This window comes from Sebastes fasciatus, chromosome 17 (assembly GCF_043250625.1).
Source record: "Sebastes fasciatus isolate fSebFas1 chromosome 17, fSebFas1.pri, whole genome shotgun sequence".
Classification (NCBI taxonomy): Eukaryota; Metazoa; Chordata; class Actinopteri; order Perciformes; family Sebastidae; genus Sebastes; species Sebastes fasciatus.
The window spans coordinates 4,718,242-4,733,835 of NC_133811.1; the positions used below are offsets into that span (position 1 = coordinate 4,718,242).

The window sequence follows — 15,594 nt, forward strand, 5'->3', positions numbered from 1 at the left end:
GTTACAGTTGCTCCCGTTCTAGAAGAGAAATATATAACATAGAGAATTTATAAGAAAAATATAAATAAGAAATACATTTTGTAAACTACATATAGGCCTACTAAAATATATAACAACAGTGCAAATAGAAATGCTGAAAAACGGGATCTATGATTACGTGTGCAAGACTGGTATAAATAGATATTATCTTAAATGTATAGTATAAAAAATGCAGTATTAATGCCAGAATAAACAAGACTATTGCACGGTTGAAGATTATTATGGGGTTATAGCTGCTGATATAGGTAAAATAAATATCTAAATGCGATTAATTGCGTGATTGTCTATAGTTAATTGTGATTAATCACAAACTAGATTAGATTTGTCAAATATTTAATACTCTTATCAACATGGGAGTGGACAAATATGCTGCTTTATGCAAATGTATGTATATATGTATTATTGGAAATCAATTAACAACACAAAACAATGACAAATATTGTCCAGAAACCCTCACAGGTACTGCATTTAGCATAAAGAATATGCTCAAATCATAACATGGCAAACTGCAGCCCAACAGGCATCAACAGCTGCAGGAACCCCTTTTGAAAATGGCCAGTTTTTCCTCGCCGAAATTTAGCGTAAGTTTAGAGCGTTCTCAACAAGCTAGTATGACATGGTTTGTAACAATGGTTTCATATAATACCGGTATCTGCGTTAAAGAAATTAGTGGTGTTAAAACGAATTTGCGTTACCGCGTTATTATCGTGTTAACTTTGACAGCCCTAATATATATACAGTATATATAAGAACGCATCAAGAACATGAAAGAAAATGTGTTTGTATCTTTCAGGGCCTTCGCTTTGCTCAGTTTTTTTCTTATAAATTTACGATTTCATAATCTCGCAAATTTGTGAGTTTTTTCTTGTAAATTTTGCCACTTTAATCTTCTTTTCTCGGAATATTACCCCCCTTTACCTTCAATGACTCTAATATGCCATCGTACCTAAATGTTACACACTGTTCCTTTAAAAAAAAAAAAAGTCACACACTGATTGAGGGATCCCCCCCAACAACAAAACACCTGTAACAGTCACTCATTGAATAAATGGAAATCGAGATCCAGATTCAAGTGTGCTTCACGTTCTCCATTTCAAAATACAACACTTGTGTTAAAGGTCCCATATCGTGCTCATTTTCAGGTTCATACTTGTATTTTGTGTTTCTACTAGAACATGTTTACATGCTGTAATGTTCAAAAAATCCTTTATTTTCCTCATACTGTCGGCCTCAATATGCCTGTATTTACCCTCTGTCTTAAACGCTCCGTTTTTAGCGCATTTCGACGGAATTGCAACAGGATTGCGTTGCTAGGCAACAGCTTGGGTCCATGTGTACTTCCTGTCAGTTGATCACATTCACATACACTGCAACAGTAATAAACTGGGACACATTTAGAATGTTTACGTTTAAAACTGCGTAAAGGGTCTAAATATTGTATATGTGTGACATCACAAATGGACAGAAATCCTGACAGTTTGTTTCAAATGCAGAGTTTCTGAATACGGGCTGTGTGTATTTCCCTGGGATTGAGCGTTTCGATACTTTCACAGTATTAATATAGGACTTAAGCCTGCTTTACAATAAAAAAAACATGAAGATCTCACTTTTTTATAATATTTCCCCTTTAAAACTAACTAGAAAGTTGCAGAAGGTGTGTCGGCAGTAGCAGAGCGGCAGGACTCATTGCTACATCAGCATGGGCGTGATGCATACTTGATCTGCATGACAGGATTGTTTTCATACTGCTGACCTGTTTGTGTAATCCATTAGTCATACATCTGGGAGACACCGTGCTCAAGTATGCAAATGAGGCATTATCTTATTAAATATGTGCTAATTTGCATACATTTCCAGAGCAGAAATCTGAACACTGGATAAAGCCAGATTAAAAAATTCTTGTTTCATTTTGTTGACATATTAGAGTCAAAGGTTTTAAGAAATAAAATGTTGTATAATATATATGTTTTTATCACTGCATAAATCAGAAAATCTCTGTGAAAATCTTAAGAATATAGAAAGTTTGGTGGCTGTAAGAGCTGCTGACATGTAGATTTATGGTTGCGAGAAAACACTAATTTAGCAAAAAATGGCTTTTTAAAGATATGGATTGTAAAATTTCATACATTTTACAATACACTACAGGTGAATAGGTAAAAAGAAAATTCTCTTTTTTATATTACAGCTTTTCTGAAATTGTATGTTTAAATGTGCAAATGAGGCACTATCTAATGCTAACTTTGGGTGAATTTAGGAGAAATCTACAAAGGCAAACAGACAAAGTAGTAAAATAAACACCTAAATGTGTGTTTTGGATGTTTTCTTTCCACTAGTCTGAAAGACTCTTCTTTTTGTCTGTAGTATCTCCCCTTAAAATAGTGAAACAGCAATTGAAGAACCTCTTGCTCCCTCTTGTGGTCAGGTCTGATAATAGCAGATCAAATCAACTTGTATATCATCCATGTTAATTTAAAAAAAGGACAATCATTAATTTACATGATTACTATCACAGTACATTATAAGTATGTGTCTTAATTAGAGAATATGCTGAAAAGTAATGATGAAAATGATGAACCCTTATAGGGCATGTTCATCACAGCTGTCAGTATTTCATCCCACTCTTTATCATCGCTGTCAGACAACTATATAATTCTGTTATGTAATGTTAAAGGTCCCATATCATGCTCATTTTCAGGTTCATACTTGTATTTTGGGGTTCTACTAGTCTGAAACGCTCCGTTTTAGTACATTTCAATGGAATTGCGTTGCTAGGCAACAGTTTGAGTCCATGTTTACTTCCTGTCAGCTGACGTCATTCACATACACCACAACATAATAAATAAACTGGGACCCATTTAGAATGTTCACGTTTAAAACTGTGAAATGGTCTACATATTGTAGATTTGTGACATCACAAATGGACAGAAATCCTGACGGCTTGTTTCAAAAGCATAGTTTCTGAATACGGGCTATACGTATTTCTCTGTGGATTAAGCGTTTCGATACTTTCACAGTATTTATATAGAACTTAACTCTAATTTATAATATAAAAGCCATGAAAATCTCACTTTTTACGATATGGGACCTTTAAAGGTTGAAACAACTTTTCCTTTCATAAAGATTTTAATGATTTGAGAGAACATCTGTAGAAGCCACAATATTTACCTTTATTGTGTGGAATGTAAAAAATATCAACATTCAATTATCTCCAAATGAAACAGACATTAAACGTAGTGAGAACAGCTGAGTCAGAACCGTCATTTCTCTGCTCTTTCACCGACCAACCACCTGCAAAATGATTTGGCGTCATGATTTGGCGTTATGGTCCGGAAGATTGCCGTCAGTTTACGTCGCAGTAAAAGTGTAGCTGATTGATCCGTGTAGTGAAAAGTGGCGAGAGAATTGTGGGGACCGGCGGACAGAAAGATGTCACTTCCTGTCCTGATGAACAACACAGCAGTCTTCAAAAACTTTTTCCCTCAGGTTTCTCTCCAGCTCTCAGTCTCTCCCGCCCAACAGTTTTTAAGAAGCCGAAAAAAGAAACATTAACACAAATCTAAAAAAAACACAGGACAACCAAAATCATCCATTCGCCATCAGCAGGTGGTGTTTTTCCCAAAACAGAATTAATAAAAAAAAAAAAAACCTTCGACAAATAATAATCCACTTAAAACCAGCATTATTTTTTTCAACCGCTTTTTGACCTTTTCCCCCCCTCTGTCTCTCCGCTGCGTCTCACTCGTACTCGGCGATCAGCACCATCATGCCGACTCCGAACAGCAGGGCCAGGATCTCCATGACGGACTGGCCGAAACTGGTGCGGCCCGCCAGCAGCTCTGGGAGCACGGTGACGGTGGCGATGTAAACGAACCCGCCGGCGGTGAACGGCAGGATCCAGGCGGTCGCCGCGGCGCCCACGCCCTCGGCCAACAGGGAGCAAGCTGTGCCGGCCAGAGCTCCCAGGGCTGTCAGCAGCTGTAGACACATGGCCTGATGGGGAAACGGGAAGACGATTACTACAGTGTTAATGTCAATACCAGAACCATTTTTTTTACTAATCAAGAATTGATAAAAAATTATCAATAATCCCTCCAAAATACCACATTAAGACACCAAGACCTTGAGGAACACCATAGAAAAAGCCATGCTGTGATTTGGTATGGAGATTTGGAGATTCTGCAGGAATTGCAGACTCGTGGGTACCCATAGAACCCATTTTCATTCACATATCTTGAGGTCAGGAGGTCAAGGGAGCCCTTTGAAAATGTCCGTGTCAGTTTTTCCTCGCCAAAATTGGAGCATTATTTAGCCTCCTTCCGGCTAACATGACATGGTACCAATGGATTCCTTAGGTTTTCTACTTTCATATGATAACAGTACCTTCACTCTAGCTCTAAAACTAAGGCCCCCAAAATCTTACAATTGTGCTCCCAGCTCATTCTTGATGTTTTGACACCCGATTGTGAACGGTGTTGAGTTTTCCAACACCGTTATCAACGGTGAAATTCAAGGATTTTTGGGCTCTATAACAAAAACCTGCTGGATGGTTGTACACCAGCGTGCATCCTGCCGATTAGTCTGCGATGGAGGATTCTTTATTCTTGAGTCTCGACTAGTTTGGCTACCTTTCTTTTGGTGCAGCCGGACTGGACAAGGATGGCAAAGTCCCCGATCTCATGCGGGACCTCGTGCAGCAGGATGGTGAGGGTGGTGACGGCTCCGACCGCCGGGCCGACCAGGAACGACGCTCCGATCGCCAGGCCGTCGGTGAAATTATGAGTGAAGTCGGCCGCCAGGTTGAGGTAACCTGACACCTTGATATCTGCGTTGGTGGAGTGAATGGAGAATAAATTAGGTTATTTATAGAGTGCATATTAAAACACACGGTTTTCAGCCGGCCTCTATCTAGGACACTGGGTCACTGTAGCTGTTCCTGTTGGTCATAATGTTATGTGTGTCTTACAAAAACAAAAAGCATTGATATAATTAATTATAATCCTAATTATTAGTATTATAATGATTGTAATTTTAAAAAGTAAAAGCCAAGAGGGTTGGGCTGAGCGGAAAACACTTCCTCATTAACGTAACTAAAACTGGTTACATAATAATCATTCCATGTTTTATCCCTTAGTGAGTTTAAATTTAGATTTCAGGTACTAGAAAAAAAGTTGTGTCTTTATGTTGGATACTTCTTTTTCTATAAAATTGTAGGAATGTTTGAAGGCAGTAGTGTTTACATTTTAAACATAGAATTCAAACCGACAAATGAAATGGTGAAAAGTGAATACAATGCACTACAATCACTTCCCTATTTGAGTGATTTCAGACACAACAGTTCATGAATTGATTTGTTCTTAAAATGATAAACATTTTGAGTTGTGTCCGTCATGTCTACAACACTTACTCTATACATTTACAAAAAAACATTACTGATCAGTGGAGGAACATGAAAAGATATAATAAGTACTTCTGGTGCATCCAGCTTCTGATAGGAAGTTTTTACCAGCCGCGACAGCAACGCTGGTATTGTTTTCACCTTGTGAGTCTGTGTGTGTGTGTGTGTGTGTGTGTGTGTGTGTGTGTGTGTGTGTGTGTGTGTGTGTGTGTGTGTGTGTGTGTGTGTGTGTGTGTGCGCGCGCGTGCGTGCGTGTGTGTCATCATGGCAAAATATAGCATCTACTGTGGCGGGAACTACCACAAAGGAGGGTTACAAGCATGCAAGATGCAGTCATGACACTCTACAGGTGTGTAGTTGAGATCAAAATGAAGGCTGAGTTTGAAAGTGGGTGTGGTCCGAGCAAGGGCGCCGGAAGTAGGGGGTAGGAAGTAGGGGGCAGGAAGTAGGGGGTAGGAAGTAGGGAAGGGGCCAGTTTAATATCAGCAACAATATCTGAGTTTTAATACTGATTTTAAAACAAATTTTGATGCCTTACTTAAGAAGTAAGCACTGATTTGATGATTTGCGACAGACTGTATAGGTACCTAGGTTAAAATGTTGTTTAAAAGCAGCCGTTTCAACACATCGTCAATATAATAAATAACAAATTAAATTAATAACCATATTTCCACACTGTCATTGAAATGCTGGTGAAACTTAATATAAACCTCTAGATGTATTTTAATCTGTTTAAGATCTTAACACAAGCATCTGTAGAAGAACTTCGACTTAATAAAATACACAACAAAACGATAACGCACTTAGTGAGCATGTACCTAAATTTGTTGTTTTAAAGCGGCAGTGTACGCAGTATATTTTTGGCATCATTGGGCAAAAATTCCATAATAATCTTTCAGCATATTGTAATTCAAGTGTTCTGAGAGATAACTAGACTTCTGCTCCTCCTCATGGCTCTGTTTTCAGGCTTTAGATAATCTAGCCCGTGACGGGAGACTTTGACCAATCAAAGGTCATTTCAGAGAGAGAGCGTTCCTATTGGCTGCGCTCCGGGTCATGTGATCGGAACTTGGCGTTCCTTCACCAGATTTCACGATGACGGCAGCGTCACAAACTTTCTCTTTTTTTTTTTACAGCTAAACCGTGCACTACAAGATGATTCTGAGAACATCTGAGGAGAGAAATAGGCATTAACGTAACGTAATATTGATTCATATTTGATCAGCGCTGCCTAGTTTGACCGTTTGGTCAGAGTTCGCGAATGATTGACAGCCGGCTCTCATAGACAGCAGTCTTCATATCAGCTCTTACTGCTTGTTTTCCTCCGGTCTGTGAAATCTTGCAGATGCTCCAATCTCGCCTACTTCAGCTCAGATAACTAAAAATGTAAACGTCCAATGTCAAATATCATTGTGTTTTTAAGTTGTCAATATCTAACATGACATGTCACTACACTGCAGTGTGAGTAACTGACCAGCAGAGGGAGCTGCTGGCTTTGTTTTCACTCAAAGTTATGTCTTTAAAAATCAATGCATTGTTCACCTGTGCTCTTCGTCTCCTCTTTCTTTGGCACCGCCTCGTCTTTCTCCCCTTTCTTCTTCTTCTTTTCCTTCTCTTCTTCTCCATCACTGTCCTTTTCCTTGGGAGCAGCTGTAGATGTTACAAAAAGTTCAAATTAGCCGATCAACTGTTGAGCTTTACGAGCAGTGGCTACAGAAATTGTAAGTTCATTAGCCCCTTTGGCTAATACACTGGACATACCGAACAAAATAACATACAAATGAACAAACTAACACGTGCTGAAATATTTCATCAAATTAAGAATGAGAATACTTTTGTTCTGCAGATGAATATTTTACGTATAACAACGGAAATCTTTCTGTTAGGAAGAATTTCCACCGGCGTACCGTGTGAGTGGCTGTGGGAATGGCCATGGCCGTGCCCTCCCTTCAGCGCCCGCACAAACTTCTCTACGACCAGGAAGGCGATGATCCCACCGAGAACCCAGAGGCCCACCGACATCGTGTGATCGTGGGCGGCGCCTGTACAGGTAGAGGATGGGGAGCACAGGTTAAATCTGCTGATGTCACATCAGTCACTTCTGCTCATTACAGTACACAGCTGTATACAGTATGTCACATATGGAAAGAAAAGGATATTACTGCGTACCGTGGGAGTGACCGTGGTCATGTGACTCTTCACTTGCGTGCGAGTGTCCATGATCTTCTTCTCCGTGATGAGAGTGGGGCTCTGTGCACAACAAATACGACAAACAGACTTATTGAAGATCCTGCAACCGTGTCTGATGAGCATTTGGTTCATCACTGTCAGTAGCTGGAGCTGAAAATATTGTTTGTTTGCATCCGTATAGTCCCGAGGATATTCATGTCAAAGTAAAAGTGAGGTAGGTTTGGAGCGTTATTTAGCGTGACATGGATTGACCACCTACCCAAAGCGTGTGGTATGAGGTGGAGGAATGCGTCGCCCAGCAGTCCGCCTGAGGCGAAGCTGAGCAGCACCTTGAGCAGGTTCTGGTGCTGGTCGCTGTTGGACTGAACTGGGATCAGGAACAGGATGAGGAAAGGAGCAGCGCTGATCAGCAGGGTCGCTCCGATAGCCTGCGGACAGCGAAATGGAGGGGGGTTTACTTTTCATTAGTGTCATCAAGCTGCGAGATCATCAGCAATGCAAAAAGAAGGTAAAACAGGAATTATAGGGGGCTTTAGATTTGTAAACACAAATCTGTTTGGATTATGATATTGTTTAGGGCTGCCCCCTTCTAGTCGATTAGTGGTTTAATAATTGGTCGTGGGTCTTGGTTAGGTACTTCCTTAGTCGATTAGTCGTTTTTAATGTTTTTTTAATGCTGAATGACTTATTTCTAAGAAGCTTATGAGCACGAAAGTGGTGCTTTTGTGTGATCTTTGTGGAGAAACTCTTCAGATTTCACAGTCATTCAATCAACTAATCGATTAGTCGACAAAATCGTATGAGTGGTAGTCGACTAAGAATTTCTTTGGTCGAGGACGGCCTTGATAATGTTATTGATCAGTACCAATGACTCAATAAAAGATTACATGGAGAGCGGACATGGAAAGTCTGATTCACCTCCTGGTAATAGAGTTCAATCAGCAATCGAGTTGAGCAGAATTAAGCCAAATTCACACCAGAGTAGCGGCGAAGTGCGGGGTGCGGCGAGCTGTCATGCAATGTCTATGAAAAGCTGCGGCGGCCGCTCCCGAGCTCAAGGATCTCTGGCAGTGTGATTCTGCAGCAAAATGCAGCCAAACTAAAAGTTTGGAAAAGTTGAACTTTTAGCGGAGAAATGCTTAGTTCAGCATACATAGTTATAGAAATAGTTAGCCTGGGTTGTGTGCCAGACTGTTTCTTGGCCAGACGCAGCGACTTCCTGGAGTCTTAACGGTCAGATATGAGTGTTATCAATCGTCTCATCACACTCTTAGCAAGAAGACAAATGAGCATGAGAAAATTTCCCAAAATGTCAAACAATTCCTTTAAAATGTTTGTTCAAAAAAGAGTTAAAACAGGCAACCCATTGTTCCCAGTGTAACCCATGACCTCACCTGTGTCCAGAGCTCCACCATGTCCCTCTTCTCTCCTTCTGCCTCCCTCTTCACCCTCTCCCCTCCGTGGGTGTGTCCGTGTCCACTCTCCTCCTTGTGCACCCGAACCACATCCTCCTCATGCTCGTGCCCGTGATCATGAGCGTGCCCGTGATCATGAGCATGCCCGTGATCATGAGCGTGCCCGTGATCATGAGCGTGTGCGTGCCCGTGATCATGAGCGTGTCCGTGGTGCTCCTCTTCGAGTGGAGGGAGGTTGGCCTCGGCGCTCCACTTGCTCGCTCCGTGGAACATCCTCACTTCTTCCTGGTGCTCGTCTTCTCCGTGGGAGTGTCCATGATGATGGTGGCCGTGGGCGTGGCCATGGTCATGGTCGCCATGGGAATGGCTATGGGCAGTTGTGGAATGAGAGGCTAACAGGAGTACTGCAGATGTGGCCAGCGTCAGTGCCAGCAGACGTACACAGCCCATATTATCCCCTTCGATGAAGAGAAAAGTAAAGAAGACATTGAATAAATAAAAACTCACAGGCTGTGTGATGATTGTTTACACCTATTAGTATACTCTAATATACTACGCCAGATAATCAAGGGAAAATGCATGTTATGTCTTATTGTAAACATTTTTTTTGTCATGCAAATAAACCAATAGCTTCACTTTCCTATCACTGTCTATTCATGGTGGATTTAAAAAATACAGAATTTAATGAAGTTAAATAAAAAAGGAACCATCACTTTGTCCCTAGCTATTTTATATGTTTGTCTCATACCCATATATGCACTCATCAGTCAACTGAAGAGGAATACACCACCTATTTTATAGCATATGTTACTTGTTTTTAGGGATGCACCAATTTATTGGCCGATGGCAGTGGCCGATGTTTATCTGTTGTGTTGCATCAATTTTGCGCCGGCTAAATGTTGTGCTGGTTATTTGCGGTCGGTCTCGGACACCAGTAACCGGCTGCTGATTCAGAGAAGAAGCCACTGGCATGGACACGACTCTGGCATGACAGTGGGTGCCACTAGTTTTATCAATCGCAGATGGCGTCAATCTCTAGGACGGATACAAAAAATAAAAATGGAAAATGCTAAAATTAAAAAATGTGTTTCTGATTCTGATACTCACTATTTAGTTCTTATTTATACCATTCTTGCATTTATATTTAACACACTTAATAGATGCCAATTCTCAGCTTTTTGTATTTACTTATTTGCACTGTGGTTATACAGTATGTTATATATTGTATGTATGTCTTGATGCAAATATGTGTACATATTTTTTATATTCTCATTTCTTATTTGTATTATCTACTAATATTTCTCTAAATATAATGTGTTATATATTGTATGTTGTATATACTGATGTAACACTGTTGTAAAACTGTTGTAATACTGCTGTTATACTGTTGTAACACTGTTGTCATACTGTTGTCATACTGTTGTAATACTGATGTCATACTGTTGTCATACTGTTGTAATACTGATGTCATACTGTTGTAATATTGTTGTAACACTGATGTCATACTGTTGTAATACTGATGTCATACTGTTGTCATACTGATGTCATACTGTTGTCATACTGTTGTCATACTGTTGTCATACTGATGTCATACTGATGTCATACTGTTGTCATACTGTTGTAATGTTGTTGTCATGTCACAGTACCTACAACAGTAATCCTTCAACCTGTTACCTGCTGATGTGAGCAGACTGAGTGAATTATAACGACACAATCCCTGTCAGCTATGTAACAGTGATTCAGAGCTAGCTTTGTTTTGACATGGTGATTATTTACTGGTGGCTTCACACTTCGGACGTGGACGTAAACGGATAATCTGTTGATCTTTGTAAAGTGTTAACTTTAATCTCACAGTAAACAGTGAACCCCGGTCATCAAACACTGACCCCGGATCACACAAGTTGTACAGAAAGCCTGCTAGCTTTACTGGCTAGCTGGCTAGCTAACAACTAGCTTGCTAACGTGTTGCTGCAGCAGCACTAACTGCGACATACAATGTACAAACAAACTATTACTTCTTACCGGATTGTGTGAGATAGCAGTGTCTGCTGGGCCGCTGGAGAACTCTCTGTCCTCCTGGGTGCAATATGTTTGATAAAGCTTCTGTCTACGTTGATGCTACTGGGAAGACGTGGCATTTACTCAAGTAAACTCATCAAAATCTCGCGAGAGCGCGACGAGTGCGCCTCCTTCTGCGCTCCCTCTTCGTCTCTACTTAGATGAAAGTATGTTTTATTTTTCATGAGGGGATTATAATATGATTTGAACGTATTTTAGAATACTTCTAAAAACTTTTCCACTCTGAAATAGTGGCGGAAATGGATTTGTGAAGACACAAGAGGTCTCAATAGAAATATCGCGAGATTAATGTAGTATTTTGCCTCATCACTTTAGGCTGCTGGAGATAGCAGCAGCATCCTAGAGGAGAACAGGATGTAGGCTTGTCTGGGACTGACACTGCAAAAAAAAGACATGTGTGTGTAGCCTGGTTCGAAATGTCTGAAGGGAAAAGAGTCTATCAGCTTTCACAACAGCTTTAGAATAAATTGTATTTTATATAGATATATTTGCAGAGGTGGAATGTAACTAAGTCCATTTACTCAAGTAGTGCCTTCTTAAGTACCATTTTGAGGTACTCGTAGGCTACTTTACTTGAGTATTTCCATTTTATGCTACTATACACTTCTACTCCATTACATTTCAGGGGGAAATATTGTAGGCCTACTTTTTACCTCACTATTTTTGACAGCTGTAGTTACTTTGCATATTCAGATTATTAATACAATATAAATCAACTAATAAATTATGATGTATTATTGCAGGATATTAAGATGAAATGAGCTCCACCTGTACCAGCTGCAACATTAAAGTGATACGCACATTAATGCATCAATATTTATACTCATATACAGTATATATATATATATTTACATATACTGTATATATAGCTGCATCAGGAATGGGAAGTTATTTTTATTTAGCCTTTGAGATATAGCCAATACTTTAATGCAACTTTATGGCCTACTTCTACTCAAATACATTTCAGAGAGAATTATTGTACATTTTACTCCACTACATTTGACTGATAGCTTTTCTTTTCAGATTAGTCTTTCATCCCCTTCCTGTCCAGTGGAAGCAACGTATCTCCAAATGTGTTGATTTTGAACGTTTGTGATAAACTGAAGTTCTTTTAAGGGTTGGGAAATTCCTCGCCACAAAGCTGGAAGTAGTAGCCTAGTAGTAGAATATTTCCACTTCCAAGAGGTCATTACATTGGTCATATAGGCTACTCTTCCTTATACTCTCTTCCTCACCCAGCGAACATTTCCTCAACATGTAAACATAATCTTAGAGGAATGGTGATTTTGAGGAAAACTTGTTTGACAATGGTGTAACTGAACAAAGACTGTTTAAAATAATAATATGACTGTGTGGATATGTAAGTGGAGACACTTTATATACTTTACATACTGTTTTAAGACTATTACACCTCTGTGTGTGTGTGTGTGTGTGTGTGTGTGTGTGTGTGTGTGTGGTATATACAGTATATCTATATATATATATATAGATATACTGTATATATAACTGTACAACACCTCTCTGGGGAGGCGGGGGACAAAGGAGGACGGTCTGCAAGACAGATAATAATGCACACAGTGCACTTTAATAGACTTTTTAATTCTGCACACCACCAACAGCTCTACTCTGTACCTTTATAGACGGGTTTTACTGTATTCTACCAATAATGTACAGCTTATTCTGCACTTAAGTCTATTTAAAAAAAAATCATCCCGAATTATATTATATTATATTTTATATTTCTTAATCCCCTGGTCTCTACTGTATATATCCTATATTTTATTTTCCTGCACTATTTCACTTTTTGCACTATATTCACATTTTTAATAGTCCTGTATCACAGCTGTTACCCTGCACTATATTCAGTTTTAACAGTTCTCTTCATCTCCTGGTATTTTTATATCTGGTATATTTTTTGTACTTTGTATTTTGTACTAATAACTTTTTTACTGCCTTTTTATTAACATGTTTTGCACTATGGAACTGTGATGCTGGAAACTTGAATTTCCCTCGGTATCAATAAAGTTGCTATCTATCTATCTATCTATCTATCTATTTATCTATCTCTGTATATATATTTTTAGTATCTCTCATTATTACACGACATTCCTGTTTAGACCTCTGTGTGTATATTACTTCTCATCGTGCATATACATACTACATATTGTTTACATCCAGTTTTCCCATCTGAAATACTGTCAATAGCTAAATTACAAATTGACATGACTGTTTTATATTTACTTATGTTTATATTTATTTTAACTGCACTATTTAATGCCTCAGATTATCATTTGGCTTTTATTTTTACTTCAGTGATTTCCCCTTCATCGACCGTTCAATGTTATTTTTTCTGTTGTTTTGTGAGTTTTACTTCTCATTTATTTTCTTGTATTTTTATAAAACGAAACAGGAGATATATTTCGTACAGTCCCCAGCAGAGACAGATGCTCCAGGTTCAGGACCAAGGTCACGTCTGACCACGTCGAAATATTTGCTAGTCAGCTGACTGTAGCTCTCACTCTCTCTCTCTCTGTCTCTCTCTTACTAATCAAATCAAGATGAAGTTAATTGTGTTACTCAACTTGCTCCTCTTCTGTCACGTTGCATCTACAGGTAAGATCATATTGTGACTCTCACCGTTATTTTTTGTTATTCTTGTTGCTGCAAAACTTGTTTGTTTTAGTCACTTTGTAGTGCGACATTAAGGAACCACTTTCACTTTGTCACACTGAATTTACAATAATGTCACAATAAAATGGGCAAGGCGACCTGCTCTTGACTACTACTTTGCTGGTAGGATAGGGGAATAACCGTGGGACATCAGTAAAAATGCTCTTGAGATAGATTTGTCTCCAGTGAACTTTATTGTAAACTTCACGCACTATGCATCATTTACACTTCAGACAGTAAGTATAGTTTCCGTTAGTGTGTGGTTCTGTAACCGCAGAAATAAAGGCCTTTAATGAATATTGATTGTATGGGAATCATTACATACAACGCTCTACAGAATACAGCATTATGTACATAATTTCACCATATAACTAACATTACTACCATATACAGGATATACTGTGATCCTTAATACTCTTACACAGTGCTGTCAAATAACAGGACAAACAACATTATAGCTAATAAATTAAAATAACATTCAATATCTCTTATGCACTATCTCTTATAGATTATATTCTCTTATATATTATTATATTATATTATTATATATTATTATATTATATACTCTTATATGAACACATGGTTCTACTGGACAGCGCCCCTCTTATCTCGTACTACACTTGCTGCTTGTCTGTGTGCAATGAACGGCACACGAGAGCAGTGCGTCGTTACGAACGACCTCTAGACATGTAAATGTAACCCACGTGCTGGAGCCTCTGCACACCCTGGGACTCTGCGTTGTGTTTATAGTTGTGTTATAGGGTGTGGTACAGATTAAGGGAAACACCGGCACAGTCTTTTTGATTGTGGTTGAGACCGGGAAGACTTTATTTGTCCACAACATCTGCTTTCATCTCACTTGTTCGTCCACAACCTTACGAAGCAATAAAGAAAAGTATAAACTCCATGAAAACATATATTCTAGTACAAAAATAAACACTAAACACTAACACTGAAAGTAAATTACAACACATAAAATGATATAAGGCACTCTTAACGTAAAATCTAACATGAAAATAATTTAAATGAAACAACAACAAGACAGCTAGCAAACAATAAGTCAACAGGCTAATTCTCCCGCCTGCATTAGAGCGGCTGCTCTGCTCTGCACGGTAACAAGCCAACATTACGGCCACTATATACATATAAAACATATCTATAATACTAATAAGTGAAAGGCAACACCTTAATTATAAATTTAGTAGAAAAAGATGAACAGGAAGGGTGTTTTTAATTAATATATTGTACTACGATGCGGGCCGCCACGCTCACCTTACGAAGCAATAAGGAAAAGTAAACAGGAAAAAGATGGCGTCCCCACATAACTTTGAACTACGGTGTCCTGTAAGGGACAACCATGTCTATTGCGCAATTCTGGATGGGAATTACAGCGCACCAGCGACACCTGGTGGCTGATTTAGGCTACTGCCTTACATAAACATCACCATTTCACTCCGTAACACTACGTACAGCATTGCTACGCATGGCATAACATAAAACACAGTAAATACAGAGCTAACTCTGTAACGAGCACGGCTAACAATTATGCATCCCTCATGTAACAACTTAAAGGTCCCACATTGTAAAAAGTAAGATTTTCATGTCTTTTATATTATAAAGCAGGTTTAAGTGCCTTATAAATACTGTGAAAGTATCGAAGCGCTCTATATACAGAGAAATACACACACAGCCCGTATTCAGAAATTGTGAGTTTGAAACAAGCCGTTAGGATTTCTGTCCATTTGTGATGTCACAAATATACAATATTTTGACCATTACACGGTTTTAAACGTAAACATTCTAAAT

At 39.0% G+C, this 15,594-nt stretch overlaps 2 protein-coding genes across 3 annotated transcripts in view; one reads left to right on the forward strand and one right to left on the reverse strand.

Moving 5' to 3' along the window:
• Positions 1-3,185: 3,185 nt before the first annotated feature.
• On the reverse strand, positions 3,186-11,206 carry slc39a7 (solute carrier family 39 member 7). The gene is made up of 8 exons (XM_074614138.1): positions 11,062-11,206; positions 9,019-9,497; positions 7,884-8,052; positions 7,604-7,684; positions 7,342-7,476; positions 6,977-7,084; positions 4,665-4,861; positions 3,186-4,029 (listed from the first exon to the last, which is right to left on the reverse strand). Exons 2-8 carry the CDS (start codon positions 9,487-9,489, stop codon positions 3,775-3,777), a joined length of 1,416 nt encoding a protein of 471 aa, XP_074470239.1. The 5' UTR covers positions 9,490-9,497; positions 11,062-11,206; the 3' UTR covers positions 3,186-3,774.
• Positions 11,207-13,600: 2,394 nt separating this feature from the next.
• LOC141754818 (major histocompatibility complex class I-related gene protein-like) overlaps positions 13,601-15,594 on the forward strand; it is an 11,960-nt gene continuing 9,966 nt past the window's right edge. The window contains exon 1 of one of the 2 annotated variants that reach the window (XM_074614175.1): positions 13,601-13,731. In XM_074614175.1, the coding sequence (XP_074470276.1) occupies positions 13,677-13,731 (55 nt within the window). In that variant the 5' untranslated portion in view covers positions 13,601-13,676. The remainder of the gene's footprint in view (positions 13,732-15,594) is intronic. The other variant, XM_074614172.1, reaches the window with a different exon arrangement.